Genomic DNA, 18190 nt, shown 5'->3' on the forward strand with positions numbered 1-18190 from the left:
GATGTGAAACACTGTGCTGCTACTATAGCTCTAATGCTAATTATGTTGTGCTCCTATGACTCTAATCCAAATGATGCTCTGCTACTATGGATCTAATTCAAATTACGTTGTGCTGCTAGGGCCTGATGTGAAACACTGTTCTGCTACAATAGATCTAATGCTAATAATGTTGGGCAACCATCTCTCCAATTTAAATTTTGTTGTGCTGCTATGGCCCTAGTGGGAAACACTGTTCCGCTACTGTGGCCCAAATTCAAATAATGCTGTGCTGTCCTGGCCCTGATGGAAAACACTGTTGTGCTACCGTAGCATTAATGCTAATTATGTAATGCCAATATGACTCCAATACAAATTATGGTGTGCTGCTAGGGCCCTCATGTGAAACACTGTACTGCTACTATAGCTCTAATGCTAACTGTGTTTCACATCAGGGCCCCAGCAGCCCAACACGATTCGAATTAGAGCCATAGTAGCACAACATAGGTAGCATTAGAGCTATAGTAGCAGAACAATGTTGTGCTACTATGACTTAATTCAAAATAGCTTGTGCTGCCAGGGCCCTGATGTGAAACACTGTGCTGCTATAATAGCTCTAATGCTAATTATGTTGCGGTGCTATGACTATAATCCGATTTATGTTGGCCAACTATGGCTCTAAGTCGAATGATGCTCTGCTACTATGACTCTAATTCAAATTATGTTGTGCTGCTAGGGGCCTGATGTGAAACACAGTTAGCATTACAGCTATAGTAGCGGAACAGTATTTCACATCAGGGCCCTAGCAGCACAACCTAATTTGAATTAGAGCCTTAGTAGCACAACATTGCTCTGCTACGATAGCTCTAATGCTAATTATGTTGTGCTACTATGGCTCTAATTCAAATAAGGTTGTGCTGCTAGGGCCCTGATGTGAAACACTGTTGTGCTGCTATGGTTTCAATTCAAATGATGAAGTACTACTATGGCTCTAAATTACATTATGTTGTGCCACTATGACCTTGATGTGAAACACTGTTTTGCTACTATAGCTGTAATGCTATATATGCAGTGCTGCCATGACTCTAATCCAAATGATCTTGGCCAACTATGGCCCTAAGTCAAATGATGCTCTGCTACTATGGCTCTAATTCAAATTATGTTGTGCTGCTAGGGCCCTCATGTGAAACACTGTACTGCTACTATAGCTCTAATGCTCACTGTGATTCACCTCAGGGCCCTAGCAGCACAACATGATTTGAATTAGAGCCATAGTAGCACAACATAGGTAGCATTAGAGCTATAGTAGCAGAACAATGTTGTGCTACTATGACTTTAATTCAAATTATGTTGTGCTGCTAGGGCCCTGATGTAAAACACTGTGGTGCTACTATAGATCTAATGCTAATTATGCTGAGATACTATCTCTCCAATTTAAATTTTGTTGTGCTGCTATGGCCCTAGTGGGAAACACTGTTCCGCTACTGTGGCCTAAATTCAAATTATGCTATGCTGTGCTGTCCTGGTCCTTATGTGAAACACTGTACTACTACTATAGCTCTAAGGCTAACTGTGTTTCACATCAGGGCCCTAGCAGCACAACATGATTCGAATTAAAGCCATAGTAGCACAACAATGTTGTGCTACTATGACTTAATTTAAATTAGGTTGTGCTGCCAGGGCCCTGATGTGAAACACTGTGCTGCTACTATAGCTCTAATGCTAATTATGTTGTGCTGCTAGGGCCCTGATGTGAAACTCTGTGCTGCTACTGTAGCTCTAATGCTCCCGGTGTTTTACGTCAGGGCCCTAGCAGCACAACATAATTCGAATCAGAGCCATAGTAGCACAACATAGGTAGCATTAGAGCTATAGTAGCAGAACAATGTTGTGCTACTATGGCTCTAATTCAAATTACTGTTGTGCCACCATGGTCCAAATTTAAATTGTTATTCAAAAGTGCACATGTATATTAGGTTGTGCTGCTATGGTTCTAATTTAAATTATATTGTGCTGTTCTGCAACTATAGCTCTAATGCTAATTATGCAGTGCTGCTATGACTATAAATCAAATTATGTTGGCCAACTTATTTAACTCCAATTTAAATGATGCAGTGCTACTATGGCTCTTATTTAAATTATGTTGTGCCACTATGGCCTTGATGTGAAACACTCAAATCATGTGGGCCAACTATGACTCTAATTCAAATTATGGTGTGCTGCTAGGGCCCTTATTTGAAACACTGTACTGCTACTATAGCTCTAATGCTAACTGTGTTTCACATCAGGGCCCCAGCAGCCCAACACGATTCGAATTATAGCCATAGTAGCACAACATAGGTAGCATTAGAGCTATAGTAGCAGAACAATGTTGTGCTACTATGACTTAATTCAAAATAGCTTGTGCTGCCAGGGCCCTGATGTGAAACACTGTGCTGCTATAATAGCTCTAATGCTAATTATGTTGCGCTGCTATGACTATAATCCGATTTATGTTGGCCAACTATGGCTCTAAGTCGAATGATGCTCTGCTACTATGACTCTAATTCAAATTATGTTGTGCTGCTAGGGGCCTGATGTGAAACACAGTTAGCATTACAGCTATAGTAGCGGAACAGTATTTCACATCAGGGCCCTAGCAGCACAACCTAATTTGAATTAGAGCCTTAGTAGCACAACATTGCTCTGCTACGATAGCTCTAATTCAAATTAGGTTGTGCTGCTAGGGCCCTAATGTGAAACACTGTTGTGCTGCTATGGTTTCAATTCAAATGATGAAGTACTACTATGGCTCTAAATTACATTATGTTGTGCCACTATGACCTTGATGTAAAACACTGTTTTGCTACTATAGCTGTAATGCTATATATGCAGTGCTGCCATGACTCTAATTCAAAATTATGTTGGCCAACTATGACTCTAATTAAAATTACGTTGTGCTGCTAGGGCCCTCATGTGAAACACTGTACTGCTACTATAGCTCTAATGCTCACTGTGATTCACATCAGGGCCCTAGCAGCACAACATGATTTGAATTAAAGCCATAGTAGCACAACATAGGTAGCATTAGAGCTATAGCAGCAGAACAATGTTGTGCTACTATAGCTCTAATGCTAATTGTGTTGTGCTCCCATGACTCTAATCCAAATGATCTTGGCCAACTATGGCCCTAAGTCAAATGATGCTCTGCTACTATGGCTCTAATTAAAATTTTGTTGTGCTGCTATGGCCCTAGTGGGAAACACTGTTCCGCTACTGTGGCCTAAGTTCAAATTATGCATTGCTGTGCTGTCCTGGTCCTTATGTGAAACACTGTACTACTACTATAGCTCTAAGGCTAACTGTGTTTCACATCAGGGCCCTAGCAGCACAACATGATTTGAATTAAAGCCATAGTAGCACAACATAGGTAGCATTAGAGCTATAGCAGCAGAACAATGTTGTGCTACTATGACTTTAATTCAAGCTATGTTGTGCTGCCAGGGCCTTGATGTGAAACACTGTGCTGCTACTATAGCTCTAATGCTAATTATGTTGTGCTGCTATGGCTATAATCCGATTTATGTTGGCCAACTATGGCTCTAAGTCAAATGATGCTCTGCTACTATGGCTCTAATTCAAATTATGTTGTGCTGCTAGGGCCCTGATGTGAAACACTGTGGTGCTACTATAGATCTAATGCTAATTATGCTGGGATACTATCTCTCCAATTTAAATTTTGTTGTGCTGCTATGGCCCTAATGGGAAACACCGTTCCGCTACTGAGGCCCAAATTCAAATTATGTTGTGCTGCTAGGGCCCTGGTGTTAAACACTGTGCTGCTACTGTAGCTCTAATGCTCCCTGTGTTTTACGTCAGGGCCCTAGCAGCACAACATAGGTAGCATTAGAGCTATAGTAGCAGAACAATGTTGTGCTACTATGACTCTAAATCAAATTATTTTGGCCAAATATAACTCCAATTCAAATTACTGTTGTGCCACCATGGTCCAAATTTAAATTATGTTGTTATACAAAAGTGCACATGTATATTAGGTTGTGCTGCTAGGGCCCAAATGGGAAACACTGTTGTGCTGCTATGGTTCTAATTTAAATTATATTGTGCTGTTCTGCAACTATAGCTCTAATGCTAATTATGCAGTGCTGCTATGACTATAAATCACTATAATTCAAATTATGTTGGCCAACTATGACTCCAATTTAAATGATGCAGTGCTACTATGGCTCTTATTTAAATTATGTTCTGCTACAATAGCTCTAATGCTTAATATGCTGTGTTGCTACGGCCCAAATTCAAATTGTGCTCTACTAATGTACCTCTAATGCTATGTTTGTTTACTTACCTCGTTATACAAAAGGTCATAGTGAGCGGGCGGCGAGAATTGCTGCCCGCGCAAAAAAGACCGCTCTTTGTATGAAAAAATGGGTGGCTCTTAAAAGAGCCGTTGGTTTTTATCTTAAAGACGGCGTAACACGCTTTACTTTGAGCTGGTGTACTTGGTGACGGCCTTTGTGCCCTCGGACACGGCATGCTTTGCAAGTTCACCGGGAAGCAACAGGCGCACGGCTGTCTGGATTTCCCTAGAAGTGATGGTGGACCGCTTGTTGTAGTGAGCGAGACGAGAAGACTCACCGGCGATGCGCTCGAAAATGTCGTTTACGAAGGAATTCATGATGCCCATAGCCTTAGAAGAGATGCCGGTATCAGGGTGCACCTGCTTCAGGACCTTGTACACGTAGATAGCGTAGCTCTCCTTCCTTGACTTTCTGCGCTTCTTGCCACCTTTGCCGGCCGTCTTTGTGACAGCCTTCTTAGAGCCCTTCTTGGGCGCGGTCTTGGCTGGATCAGTAGGCATAATGCTGCTTCTCGAGGAAACTGCGAGAGAATGAAAAAGGGCCGCCTCGCCGCCTCTCTATTTACAGACCTGCATTGTAATTACGTACAGGTCCCCTGGTGGTCTAGTGGTTAAGATGCAGCGCTCCCACCGCTGCGACCCGGGTTCGATTCCCGGTCAGGGAACCATCCCCAGCCACTCTTAGTGCCGGTCCCAAGCCCGGATAAATTGGGGAGGGTTGCGTTAGGAAGGGCATCCAGCGTAAAACATGTGCCAAATCAAACGTGCGGAGGATCCGCTGTGGCGACCCCTAACGGGAGAAGCCGAAAAGAAAGTTTATTGTAATTACGTACAAGGGAAAGGAGTCGTATTATTGGTCACAAATTCAAACCTCATCATACAAGGCTCCGCCCTCGTCCCATCCTCTCCCGTTCCCTCTACCCCGCCCCTGAGCTACGCTTTGTTCCCATGCCCGCCGTTTTGTGCGCGCACACGCACATATACATATATATATATATATATATATATATATATACACACACACACAAACAAATGTGAAGTATGTATATAAACTTTGAAACAAAACTGTAGTGCTGGTGCAAGGTTTTACCTTATTAGAATATATCTACAATTATTTCAAATTCTATTAGTCACATACACTTGAAAAAAGTTATTTCATCCCCTTCTTCGCGCCACACACACACACACACACACACACACATTAAAAGAAACAATAGCTCGTTTTGTAATATTTGGGTGGCTCTTAAAAGAGCCGTTGTGTTGACGTTATTTGGTAGGTAAGCGTTTAGCCGCCGAAGCCGTAAAGAGTGCGTCCCTGGCGTTTCAGGGCATACACCACATCCATAGCGGTGACGGTCTTTCTCTTCGCATGCTCGGTGTATGTGACTGCATCGCGGATGACGTTCTCCAAGAACACCTTCAGTACACCACGAGTCTCCTCGTAGATCAGACCGGATATACGTTTAACACCACCACGGCGAGCCAGACGGCGGATAGCCGGCTTAGTGATACCCTGGATGTTATCGCGCAGAACCTTACGGTGGCGCTTAGCGCCTCCTTTGCCGAGTCCTTTGCCACCCTTTCCTCTTCCAGACATGGTGCTGCTCTCACAAATTCAAGCTGCTCAATAAAGAAGCCCCGCGCAATGCCCGCCTATTTATTCTCTCTCCACAGGACCTACTTGAGAACAGGCGAGGGGGCGGACCTAAAACCAACGATCACACAAAAGAATGTCTTCAAAGCGAACCGCCACAGCCGTTAACATGCTAGAGTCTTGTACTTCCTTTTTGTCCACACAAACATAGTGATATATAAATAGTAATAGTCATGTAGTGGAATAGATTTAATTTGGTTTTTGCTCACAGCATGGTACACTCAATGCAGTTCAACACACAAATATTTGCATTGAGGATTATAATCAGAACTGTTTTGACTCAGTTGCAATTTTTATTCCAGTAGAAGTATAAATCAAATTGCAGTTCTTGTTGCATTAAGTAGGCTTATATCATCATGAGGAATGCAAAATATTGAACACACTATGGTTTCAGTTAATTACACACTGTGCCACCACTGACCAGAAGGGTGTAAACCTGATGGGGGACAAAATATTGAGCTACTGTACATATGCAATTAAAAGATTTACACATATCCCAACTTATCTGGAAGCTGCAGTCAGAGCGCAGGGTCAGCCATAATACGGTGCCCCTGGAGCTGATAAGGCTAAGTGCCTTGCTCAAGGGCTCAACAGTGGCAGCTTGGCAGTGCTGGGGCTTGAACCCCTGACCTTATGATCGGTAACCCAGAGCCTTAACCACTGGACCACCACTGCCCTGCTGCCACCTACTACCAGTAGTAGTAGTGGTAGTGTTAATCTTGTAATATACTTTTCAACACAAGAAATATAGCATGACTATTGTAGGAATGGCCCATGATTATTATTAATATTAACAAGCATTATTCTCATTTCTATTAATGTGGTACTATTTGCAATAGCAGTAGTAGCAATAGTAGTAGTCGTATTAGTAGTAGTAGTACAGTAAAACCCCGTTGTACGAGCATAATTCGTTCTTGAAAATTGCTCGTATGTCCATTTGCTCATACATTCGAACTGATTTTCCCCATAGGAATGAATGAAAAATGGTTTAATCCGTTCCGAGACCTCATTCGATCGCTTATTTCTGCACCTAAAAAGTATTTGTAGCCTATTTTAACAAACAAATACACCGCAAATTACCGTAATGTAAAAATAATTTAACACTTACCCATGTGGTAGTGGTTGATTGCGAGTGTGAGACGCGCACAACGCTCGTAAACTCGTATGGTTTCCATGGTAATTCTATTTACTTTCGTTTTCACAGCACCACCACTGATTTTCTTGGGACATTTTTCAAGATTTCTAGTGAAATCAAAATATAAAACAAAAAAAAGTTAAGTTTTTGCTGCACTGAACAACGAGAGCGACTGAGTAATGCGTCATCAACTAAGTGACTGATGCTTCCCTCCGCCGAAAACGGAGAACCGGCAGCGTAGGTTTGCTCGTATCTCCGTTTGCTCGTACTATAGGTTGCTCGTACAACGGGGTTTTACTGTAGTAGTAGTAGTAGTAGTCGTCAGGTATCCATACATCTGTCACATAGTTCAGGAGATTATGCTAATATTTGCATCAAGCATCAGAATGAGTGAGCATTGTGTGTACCTACATGGGCTGTAGAACATTGAGTAAATATATGCATATTATTTTTTACAATTCAATAGGAGGAAGTTTCAGAGACAGATGATGCTTAAGGTACACATTCACTTTTACAGCACAAATATTTTGATGGCACCTTAAAAAAGGGAGAAACGTTCCTTTATTGAGAAAAGATATATACAGATGCAAATATGAGTGCAGGAACAGGAACTCACAAATCATTCGTGAACATCATTCCACCACAGCAGGAGCTGACAAGCTGAACAAACCCAGTGCTCAAACTGCACTAGTGTCCAGAAGTATTTGGTGTGTGCATCTTTTACCTATGCTGTAATAATAATAAATATACAGTAAGGTCTCTATGTATTTGGACAGTGTCACACTGACTTGTACAAACTGTCAATCAAACTATTATTCTAGAACTTATTGCATCACGACACATTTTATTGGTAACTGCTCCACTTTCACAAAGAGTGTGTATGCTCACTGAGCGCTCACCTGAATAGGAAATGCAGTGTATGCTATATATATCTCTGTTTATATTTCCTAATAACGTACCATGTAGTGTAGACAGGCATCATTGAGAAAGTGAACAATTCCTTTGACTTGACTTGACTTGACTTGACTTCGGCAATCAACAAAAAGTAGAGAGAAATGTGCACTTTCTAGATTTGGTCACACAATAGCAGTCAAGACCGATGCAGAACTACACACCATGCTGCCTTAAGCAATCATTATTATTATTTATGGTATTCATCAAACCCTATTCTTAACTCATTCCTCAACTTACTAAGAATAATTTGTATGATCATGGTTAGTAGTAGTAGTCAAGAAGAGTCAAGAAGCTTTTATTGTCATTTCAACCATATATAGCTGATGCAGTACACAGTGAAATGAAACAACGTTCCTCCTGAACCCAGGTGCTACATAAAACAACATAAAACAAACAGTACAGAACAGAAAGACACAGGGCCGAGAACTAAGATCCTCGCCACATAAAGTGCATGTGTGCAGCTGGTGCAAACAGTGCAAAAGACAACACAAGACAGTGCAAGACAACACAGGACAGTGCAGGACAATACACAATAAACAAAATATAAAAATAGAAATAGCTCCGCCAGTAAAACCTGTCATAACAGAATAAGGTGCAGTGTAAACAGAAAGATGTAAACAGAATTTGCGCAATTCAGCAGTAGCAGCAATCAAAAATAAAGTAAACAGTAACCAAAGGATTTGGACAGAATATTGTGCAAAATAACAAGTCCCGGAATCAGCAACAGACGGCATGTAAACATTTTGCGATAGTGAAAAAGTGTGATTGGTATTGAAACCTGGGTGAACGAAGTGTATGATGGGTGTTGAGTCCGGTTTGTGCGGATCACTCACACAGTTGTGTGTAAGTGTGTGTGTGTGTGTGTGTGTGTGTGTGTGTGTGTGTGTGTGTGTGTGTGTGTGTGTGTGTGTGTGTGTGTGTGTGAGAGAGAGTTCAGTTCAGTTCTTTGTTGAGGAGCCTGATGGCTTGCGGGAAAAAACTGTTGCACAGTCTGGATGTGGCGGCCCGAATGCTTCGGAACCGTAGTAGTAGTAGTAGTAGTAGTAGTAGTAGTAGATGTAGTAGAAGAATTAGGTTTGAGATGAGATCAGAACAAACAAACAAACAACATACACGAATAAAACATTTTAAAAAAATAGACCAAAAACAATTCATACTAGTGTATACAGGGTATACAGGAATATTCCTAATAAAGGCAGAGGTCAGTGGACTTTGTAGAGCTTGACTGCCATCGTGTGGCAATGTTTACACGTTGCAGAAAAATGTAGATTAAAGGAATTGATGCTCACATCATTTTGTGTGATTATTGTGTATGGAACAGCCATTTCGCATTAATAGTTTTAGATGAGATCAGAACAAACAAAGAAGCAAACAACATACATGAATAAAACCTTAAAAAAAAATAGACCAAAAACACTTCATACTAGTGTTTAATGGTATACAGGGTTTCTTTCTAATGTGAACTGTGAGTCTCTTTTTGTCTCGCTTCGTGTTTATCTAATAGGCCAGTAGAACACGTCATATATATCAAATTGCACTAGTGCCCATAACTATTTTGACAGTCACAAGTTCCTAGATCATTCAAATATTTGTGTGCGTGTGTTTGTTTGTTTGTTTTTAGTTGTTGCTCTTCCTAAATCTCTTCTTTTGTCCAATACTGCACAATATCATGGAAAGTGTCAGTATATTTGGACTGTGTAACTAAGTCAATAATGTCACATTAGATTAACATATGTCTCTCTCTCTCTCTCTCTCTCTCTCTCTCTCTCTCTCTCTCTCTCTCTCTCTCTCTCTCTCTCTCTCTCTCTCTCTCTCTCTCTCTCTCTCTCTCTCTCTCTCTCTCTCTCTCTCTCTTTCTGGACCAATAGCAATTGCCTACCTCTTTCCAATCTGGATGCTATTCCCACAGTGATCTATCAGCCCTGACTCACCTGGACAACCCCAGACACTCATCAGTTTGCTGATGACACCACGAATGGTAGGCCTGATCAGAGCTATTTTGTATTTTATTGCTTGTCCTGTACTGTCTTGTGTTGTCTTGCACTGTCTTGTGTTGTCTTTGCACTGATTGCACCAGGTTGCACACATGCACTTTATGTGACAAGGACACTTACCAGTCCTTAGCCCTGTGTGTTTTGTTTCTGGAATTGTTGTTTAATGTAGCATCAGGGTCCTGGAGAAATGTTCATTTTACTGTGTACTGCGTCAGCTATATATGGTTGAAATGACAATAAAAGCTTCTTGACTCATCAGAAAGACTCAACAACGCCTGTGTTTGCTGAGGACACCTTAAAAGTCCTGTCTGTGCTTCAGGATACTGGAGAACTTCTACAGCTGTACCATTTCTGTTGGTACAGCAACTGCATTGCTTCAGGCCCCTAAAAATGAAATGAAAAATGAAAATCTCCCAATGAATCATTGGCACTCAGCTCCCCATCTTGGAGGACATTCACAAGAAACACTGTCTGGAAAGGGCACAGCAGTTGTCTGTGCAGAGCTCACAAGATCATCAAGGACACTTCACATCCCAGTCACAAACTGTTTAACCTCCTTCCGTCAAGATCGAGATACAGAAACATATGCACCAGAACCAGCAGGATCAGGGACAGCTTTATTTCCATCCACCATCACCACACTGAACTCTACACTACACCGTTAGATCACTGTATATGTAAATGTTACATATTGTATTTTGTATACTCCGCATTCTCTACACAGTGTTTTACTTACAGTACATCTGCACTACTATTTTATTTATGTGTATCTATATATACCTTACTGTACATTCTGTCACATTCATGTATATACAGATATCTATTTCTATCTATCTAACGCACCTCTGAGCAGATGCTAAATGCATTCTCTTAGCTCTGTACATGTATCTTGCACAATGACAACAATAAATCTAATCTAATATATAATATAAAATTACACTAGTGTCCATGAGTATTTGGAGAGGGCCACTATTTATATATTTGTGTGTGTAGTCAGGTTTGGACGTGCTGTATATGCACAGGGACACGACAATGAAAGAAAACATACATATAGTGCTTTGGATTCCCGTTATATCAAATTGATCCTAACGCATAAAAAAACATGTTTAAATGTTCATACTAAAGTTATCTGTGAGAGAATTCATACTATGATGAATGCAATTTATTGGTTCGTTTGCCTCCATTAGAATACAAACGAGGACACGAGAATGGGAAGTGACACTTTGGCCACAAGATGGCAGTCATGTTCCGTGCAGAACAGCAAGCGACCAGCTTTTTGTATTTTTTATTACTACTGTCGCCAAGTACTAAAATAATCTATAATAAACACAAAATGCTCAGCGACACAGCCACAAAAATCAGACGTGTTTCCTGAAGCGCTCCATTCTTCTAAACTAGACACTATATAATCATCATTTGTTTAAAACAACCATGGTATAGACTTGCTCGTTTTACTGAGACAATGCGGTGGCTCTTAAAAGAGCCTTTGTGTGTATTGGACAGAGTTATTGTTTAAGCGCGCTCTCCGCGAATACGGCGGGCCAGCTGAATGTCCTTGGGCATGATGGTCACTCTCTTGGCGTGGATGGCGCACAGATTGGTGTCCTCGAACAGGCCGACCAAGTATGCCTCGCTCGCCTCCTGCAAAGCCATCACGGCGGAGCTCTGGAAACGCAAGTCAGTCTTGAAGTCTTGAGCAATTTCTCTCACCAGGCGCTGGAAGGGCAGCTTGCGGATGAGCAGCTCAGTAGACTTCTGATAGCGACGGATCTCTCTTAAAGCCACGGTGCCGGGACGGTAACGGTGAGGCTTCTTCACACCGCCGGTAGCCGGAGCGCTCTTGCGAGCAGCCTTGGTGGCGAGCTGCTTCCTGGGCGCCTTGCCACCAGTGGATTTACGGGCAGTCTGCTTAGTTCTTGCCATAGCGTTGCGCTCTGCACTTCACGGACAAAATAACAGAATAAAAAGCGCTAGCAAACGTTGGCTTTTTAAGCCTGAACGACGCCTTGCGTTCATTGGGCGTCTCGAAACCTCTCGTCTTGCATTGGATCGATCGCTCTACGTCACTCGACGACCATTGGCTTAGACCAAGTCAGCGCCACAGTCCGACCACTCCACCCTCCCTCGGCTCTCTTGCACAGCTGTTTTCCTGTTCTATAGTTACACCATAACGGCCGTCGCAATTTAGCTTCACTTTTCAGACCTTGTTTAACCAGCATACTTCCCTATTATATTTATGCTTCTAAGATTATTAGACTATTCCAATGGGCCCTATTAAATGTGATTCTCTTGGGTGCAACGTTGTAGAATGAATACAATTATATACACAAAGCATACACAAAGTAACAAACTTGCACTTTTTGAGTCAAAGTGGGTGGCTCTTAAAAGAGCCTTTGGGTACTGACAAACACAGCATTGGACGACTTTACTTGGTCTTGACAGCCTTCTCAGTCTTCTTAGGCAGAAGTACAGCCTGAATATTAGGCAGCACACCACCCTGAGCGATGGTCACTCCGCCGAGCAGTTTGTTCAGCTCCTCGTCGTTACGCACGGCGAGTTGCAAGTGTCGGGGAATGATACGAGTCTTCTTGTTATCACGGGCAGCGTTGCCAGCCAACTCCAGAATCTCAGCGGTCAGATACTCCAGCACAGCCGCCAGGTAAACGGGAGCGCCAGCACCGACGCGCTCAGCGTAGTTGCCTTTACGCAGAAGCCTGTGCACACGGCCTACAGGAAACTGCAGTCCTGCCCTCGATGAGCGAGTCTTGGCCTTGGCCCTAGCTTTGCCGCCAGTTTTGCCTCTTCCACTCATTTTGCTGCAGATTAGATTTGTTCAAGGAACAAGTAGATAATAGTGAATGCTTCGCGCTGAAAACTCAGTGATATAGGCAACACAGCCACTCTCTTATTGGCTTAGAACACCATGTGATCAACATCCAATCACAAATGGTGAAATTCATTCAGCCTCAGCCTACCATGCACCCCCCCCCCCCCCCTTACACACACACACACACACACACACACCTCCCCTAGTCTCTCTGTGTGTGACTGAGGAGTAAACGCGCGCTCATGGAAGAAACAGGTCTCAGAAAACAACATTCATGTGACATGTGTACAACGATACATAAATCATGTAATCATAAGCATCCCTATACCTGTGTCTGTCGCGGTTTTGAAACTCTACATAGTTTGTGTATTTAAACATCATAAATCCCTATCTTGTATTCGCTTTCAGTTTCATCATGGGATGATCCAAAATGTTGCTCTTTGGGGGAAAATATAGGTGGCTCTTAAAAGAGCCGTTTAGTAAAGGAAGACATGAAATAAACAAACAAACATGTTTACTTCTTCTTGGGCGCTGTCTTTTTCGCCTTTGCAGCCTTGGGCTTCACGGCCTTTGCTTTCTTGGGGCTCTTGGCTGCTTTTTTAGGAGTCGCCGGCTTTTTCGCTTTCTTCGGGCTCTTGGTGGCTTTTTTAGCAGCCGCTGCAGGCTTCTTTGCCTTCTTCGGGGACTTCTTGGCGGCGGCAACAGGTTTCTTGGCCGCCACCTTCTTGGGCTTCTTCGCCGCAGCGGGTTTCTTCGCCTTAACAGCGACGGGCTTCTTCGCCTTAGTCGCGGTCTTCTTTGTGGGCTTCTTGGCTTCCGTCTGCTTCTTGTTTAGCTTGAAAGAGCCAGACGCGCCGGTCCCTTTGGTCTGTAGAAGAGTTCCTTTCAGCACGAGACCCTTGACAGCGAGCTTGACGCGGGAGTTGTTCTTCTCCACGTCGTATCCGCCGGCGGCCAAGGCTTTCTTCAGGGCGGCGAGCGACACACCGCTTCTCTCCTTGGACGAGGAAACCGCTTTGACGATGAGCTCGCCGACGCTGGGCCCGGCTTTCTTGGCCCTCGACGCTGCTTTCTTTTTCGGCGCTTTAGCCGGCGCGGCAACGGGCGCGGGAGCAACTTCTGCCATCTCTCTAGTATCTCTAGTCTCTCAGTGCGAGTCAGACTCTGTATACGCTGTGTAACACACAGAAACCTCCCGCCCCTCTGCTGGTAGGCCAGTCTTAAAACCGAGCATGAGAACGTTGTAGACTCAAACGGGCCGCCGCCGAATGAGTGTGCCTCCGCGACACGCTCGCGAGTGTGTTTTCTCGCAGCGTTTCTCGTCGTAAATAAGACGCCGAAGACAAGATCCCGCGCTATTATGCAAACATTTCGCGCGTACGGGCTTGCACGTGTTTCCCGAGGCCCGTCATTGCCGAATAGAGAGCAGTGGTCTCTCGCGTTTTGCACGGAAGTGCACCGCGCGCCTGGAGCTCGAGCCGGCGCTCGGCGCATTTGTGCAGAGTGCAGTGTAAAAAGTGGTGCGTAACAGCCATGTCGGTGGAACAGCGTGTGTTTCACGTGAACGGTGAGCCTTGTCAATGTGTCTGACGCATTAGCAGTGTGTGAGTGCTGTGCGTAGTATTGGGAACGCAGGCTCTTGTGGGCTGTGTGAAGCACATGTGTTAGTGTATGGAGCAGGTGTGCGAGCTCCCCGTGTGCCTCCCGCAGCCGGACTCTATGTCTATGTCATCGTCTGGTCTTCGCCACTCGGCCTGGCGCTCCTCGTGCACGGTCCAGTCCTCTAGAAGTCCCAGGCCGACAGGTGTGCCTCGTTGCCCTCTTAACCCTAATTCCAATCAGGTCAGGCTGCACTAACCCTAATTCGAACAGTGCTAACACTAACCCTAATTCCATGTCACTCAGGCTGCGCTAAACCAAATTCGAACAGTGGTAACCCTAACCCTAATTCCATGTCTTTCAGGCTGCACTAACCCTAATTCGAACAGTGGTAACTCTAACCCTAACCCTAATACCATGTCATTTAGGCTGCGCTAACCCTAACTCGAACAGTGTTAACCCTACCCCTAATCCCGTTCCATTCAGGCTGCTTTAACCCTAATTCGAACAGTGGCAACCCTAACCCTAATTCCATGTCACTCAGGCTGCTTTAACCCTAAATTGAACAGTGGTAACCCTAACCCGAACTCAGTTCCATTCAGGCTGCTTTAACCCTAATTCGAACAGTGGTAACCTTAACCCTAACTCTAATTCCATTCCAATCAGGCTGCTTTAACCCCAATTCAAACAGTGGTGGGCCGCTCTAACCCTCATTTGAACAGTGGTAACGCTAACCCTAACGTTGAATACCTTTGTGCTGCACTAAGCCAAATTCAAATTAAGTTTTGCTGCTATGGCCTTAATGTGAAACACTGTTATGCTACTATAGCGCTAATGTGAAATATGTTGTGCTGCCATCGCGCTCATTCAAATATATGTAGTGCTGTTATGGCCCTGATGTGAAACACTGTTCTACTACTACAGCGCTAAAGCTAACTATGTAGTCTTACTATGACTCTAATTTAAAAGATGTTGTGCTACTATGGCTGTAATATAAATGATGTTGTGCAGCCACGGCCCAAATTCAAATTATGTTGTTTTACTATAGCTCTAATTCAGATTTTGTTGTGCTACTATGCCTCTGAATGGAATTATGCTGTGCTGCTATGGCTCTGATGTGAAACAATGTTCTGCAACTATAGCTCTAATGCTAATTGCGCTACTATTATTCTAATTCAAATTATGTTGGCCAACTATGGCCCTGGTCAAATTATGCCGTGCTACAATGGCTCTAATTCAAATTAGGTTGTGCTGCTAGGGCCCTGATGTGAAACACTGTTGTGCTGCTATGGTTTTATTTCAAATGATGAAGTACTACTATGGCTCTAAATTAAATTATGTTGTGCCACTATGGCCTTGATGTGAAACACTCGACTGCTACTATAGCTCTAATGCTAACTGTGTTTCACATCAGGGCCCTAGCAGCACAACATAATTTGAATTAAAGTCATAGTAGCATAACATTGTTCTGCTACTATAGCTCAAATGCTACACCTATTTTATGCTACTATGACTAATTCAAATTATGTTGTGCTGCTATGACGATAATCCGATTTATGTTGGCCAACTATGGCTCTAATTCAAATGATGCTCTGCTACTATGGCTCTAATTCAAATTATGTTGTGCTGCTAGGGCCCTGATGTGAAACACTGTGGTGCTACTATAGATCTAATGCTAATTATGCTGGAAGACTATCTCTCCAATTTAAATTTAGTTGTGCTGCTATGGCCCTAGTAAAAAAAAACACTGTTCCGCTACTGTGGCCCAAATTCAAATTATGCTGTGCTGTCCTGGCCCTGATGTAAAACACTGTTGTGCTACCACAGCTTTAATGCTAATTATGCAATGCTGCTCTAACTCTAATTTAAATTATGGTGTGCTGCTAGGGTCCTCATGTGAAACACTGTAGTGCTACTATAGCTCTAATGCTAACTATGTTTCACATCAGGGCCCTAGCAGCACAACATAACTTGAGTTAGAGTCATAGTAGCACAACATTGTTCTGCTACTATAGCTCTAATGCTAATTATGTAGTGCTGCTATGACTAAAATTCAAATTATGTTGGCCAACTATGACTCCAATTTAAATGATGTGGTGCTACTATGGCTCTAATTCAAATTATGGTGTGCTGATTATGGCCCTGATGTGAAACACTGTGCTGCTGCTGCTATGGTTTCACTTCAAATGATGAAGTACTGCTATGGCTCTAAATTCAATTATGTTGTGCTACTATGGCCTTGATGTGAAACACTGTTGTGCTACCGTAGCATTAATGCTAATTATGTAATGCCAATATGACTCCAATACAAATCATGTGGGCCAACTATGGCTCTGATTCAAATCATGTTGTGCTGCTAGGGCCCTCATGTGAAACACTGTACTGCTACTATAGCTCTAATGCTAACTGTGATTCACATCAGGGCCCTAGCAGCACAACATGATTCGAATCAGAGCCATAGTAGCACAACATAGGTAGCATTAGAGCTATAGTAGCAGAACAATGTTGTGCTACTATGACTTTAATTCAAATTATGTTGTGCTATGTTGTGCTGCCAGGGCCCTGATGTGAAACACTGTGCTGCTACTATAGCTCTAATGCTAATTATGTTGTGCTCCTATGACTCTAATCCAAATGATGCTCTGCTACTATGGATCTAATTCAAATTACGTTGTGCTGCTAGGGCCTGATGTGAAACACTGTTCTGCTACAATAGATCTAATGCTAATAATGTTGGGCAACCATCTCTCCAATTTAAATTTTGTTGTGCTGCTATGGCCCTAGTGGGAAACACTGTTCCGCTACTGTGGCCCAAATTCAAATAATGCTGTGCTGTCCTGGCCCTGATGTAAAACACTGTTGTGCTACCGTAGCATTAATGCTAATTATGTAATGCCAATATGACTCCAATACAAATTATGTTGTGCTGCTAGGGCCCTCATGTGAAACACTGTACTGCTACTATAGCTCTAATGCTAACTGTGTTTCACATCAGGGCCCCAGCAGCCCAACACGATTCGAATTAGAGCCATAGTAGCACAACATAGGTAGCATTAGAGCTATAGTAGCAGAACAATGTTGTGCTACTATGACTTAATTCAAAATAGCTTGTGCTGCCAGGGCCCTGATGTGAAACACTGTGCTGCTATAATAGCTCTAATGCTAATTATGTTGCGGTGCTATGACTATAATCCGATTTATGTTGGCCAACTATGGCTCTAAGTCGAATGATGCTCTGCTACTATGACTCTAATTCAAATTATGTTGTGCTGCTAGGGGCCTGATGTGAAACACAGTTAGCATTACAGCTATAGTAGCGGAACAGTATTTCACATCAGGGCCCTAGCAGCACAACCTAATTTGAATTAGAGCCTTAGTAGCACAACATTGCTCTGCTACGATAGCTCTAATGCTAATTATGTTGTGCTACTATGGCTCTAATTCAAATAAGGTTGTGCTGCTAGGGCCCTGATGTGAAACACTGTTGTGCTGCTATGGTTTCAATTCAAATGATGAAGTACTACTATGGCTCTAAATTACATTATGTTGTGCCACTATGACCTTAATGTGAAACACTGTTTTGCTACTATAGCTGTAATGCTATATATGCAGTGCTGCCATGACTCTAATCCAAATGATCTTGGCCAACTATGGTCCTAAGTCAAATGATGCTCTGCTACTATGGCTCTAATTCAAA

General features: G+C 43.0%; 4 protein-coding genes and 1 pseudogene across 5 annotated transcripts; all 5 read right to left on the reverse strand.

Annotated features, from left to right (window-relative positions):
- Positions 1 to 4453: 4453 nt before the first annotated feature.
- On the reverse strand, positions 4454 to 4831 carry LOC310736224 (histone H2B pseudogene; annotated as a pseudogene). The gene has a single exon. The product of its transcript is annotated as a histone H2B pseudogene (transcript).
- A 784-nt stretch (positions 4832 to 5615) lies between these two features.
- LOC310736225 (histone H4) lies at positions 5616 to 5941 on the reverse strand (the record flags this gene model as incomplete). The annotated part of the gene is made up of 1 exon (XM_083559606.1): positions 5616 to 5941. The coding sequence occupies exon 1, from the start codon at positions 5925 to 5927 to the stop codon at positions 5616 to 5618; it is 312 nt and encodes a 103-aa protein (XP_083415732.1). The 5' UTR covers positions 5928 to 5941.
- Positions 5942 to 11533: 5592 nt separating this feature from the next.
- Positions 11534 to 12007, reverse strand: LOC310736250 (histone H3.2). Its single transcript, XM_083559638.1, has one exon. It carries the CDS (start codon positions 11988 to 11990, stop codon positions 11580 to 11582), a length of 411 nt encoding a protein of 136 aa, XP_083415764.1. The 5' UTR covers positions 11991 to 12007; the 3' UTR covers positions 11534 to 11579.
- A 433-nt stretch (positions 12008 to 12440) lies between these two features.
- Positions 12441 to 12906, reverse strand: LOC310735370 (histone H2A). Its single transcript, XM_083558053.1, has one exon. It carries the CDS (start codon positions 12877 to 12879, stop codon positions 12493 to 12495), a length of 387 nt encoding a protein of 128 aa, XP_083414179.1. The 5' UTR covers positions 12880 to 12906; the 3' UTR covers positions 12441 to 12492.
- Positions 12907 to 13408: 502 nt separating this feature from the next.
- Positions 13409 to 14020, reverse strand: LOC310735225 (histone H1-like; the record flags this gene model as incomplete). Its single annotated transcript, XM_083557826.1, has 1 exon — positions 13409 to 14020. The coding sequence occupies one exon, from the start codon at positions 14018 to 14020 to the stop codon at positions 13409 to 13411; it is 612 nt and encodes a 203-aa protein (XP_083413952.1).
- Between the last annotated feature and the right edge of the window lie 4170 nt (positions 14021 to 18190).

Source organism: Silurus aristotelis, assembly GCF_946808225.1.
Source record: "Silurus aristotelis genome assembly, chromosome: 13".
Classification (NCBI taxonomy): Eukaryota; Metazoa; Chordata; class Actinopteri; order Siluriformes; family Siluridae; genus Silurus; species Silurus aristotelis.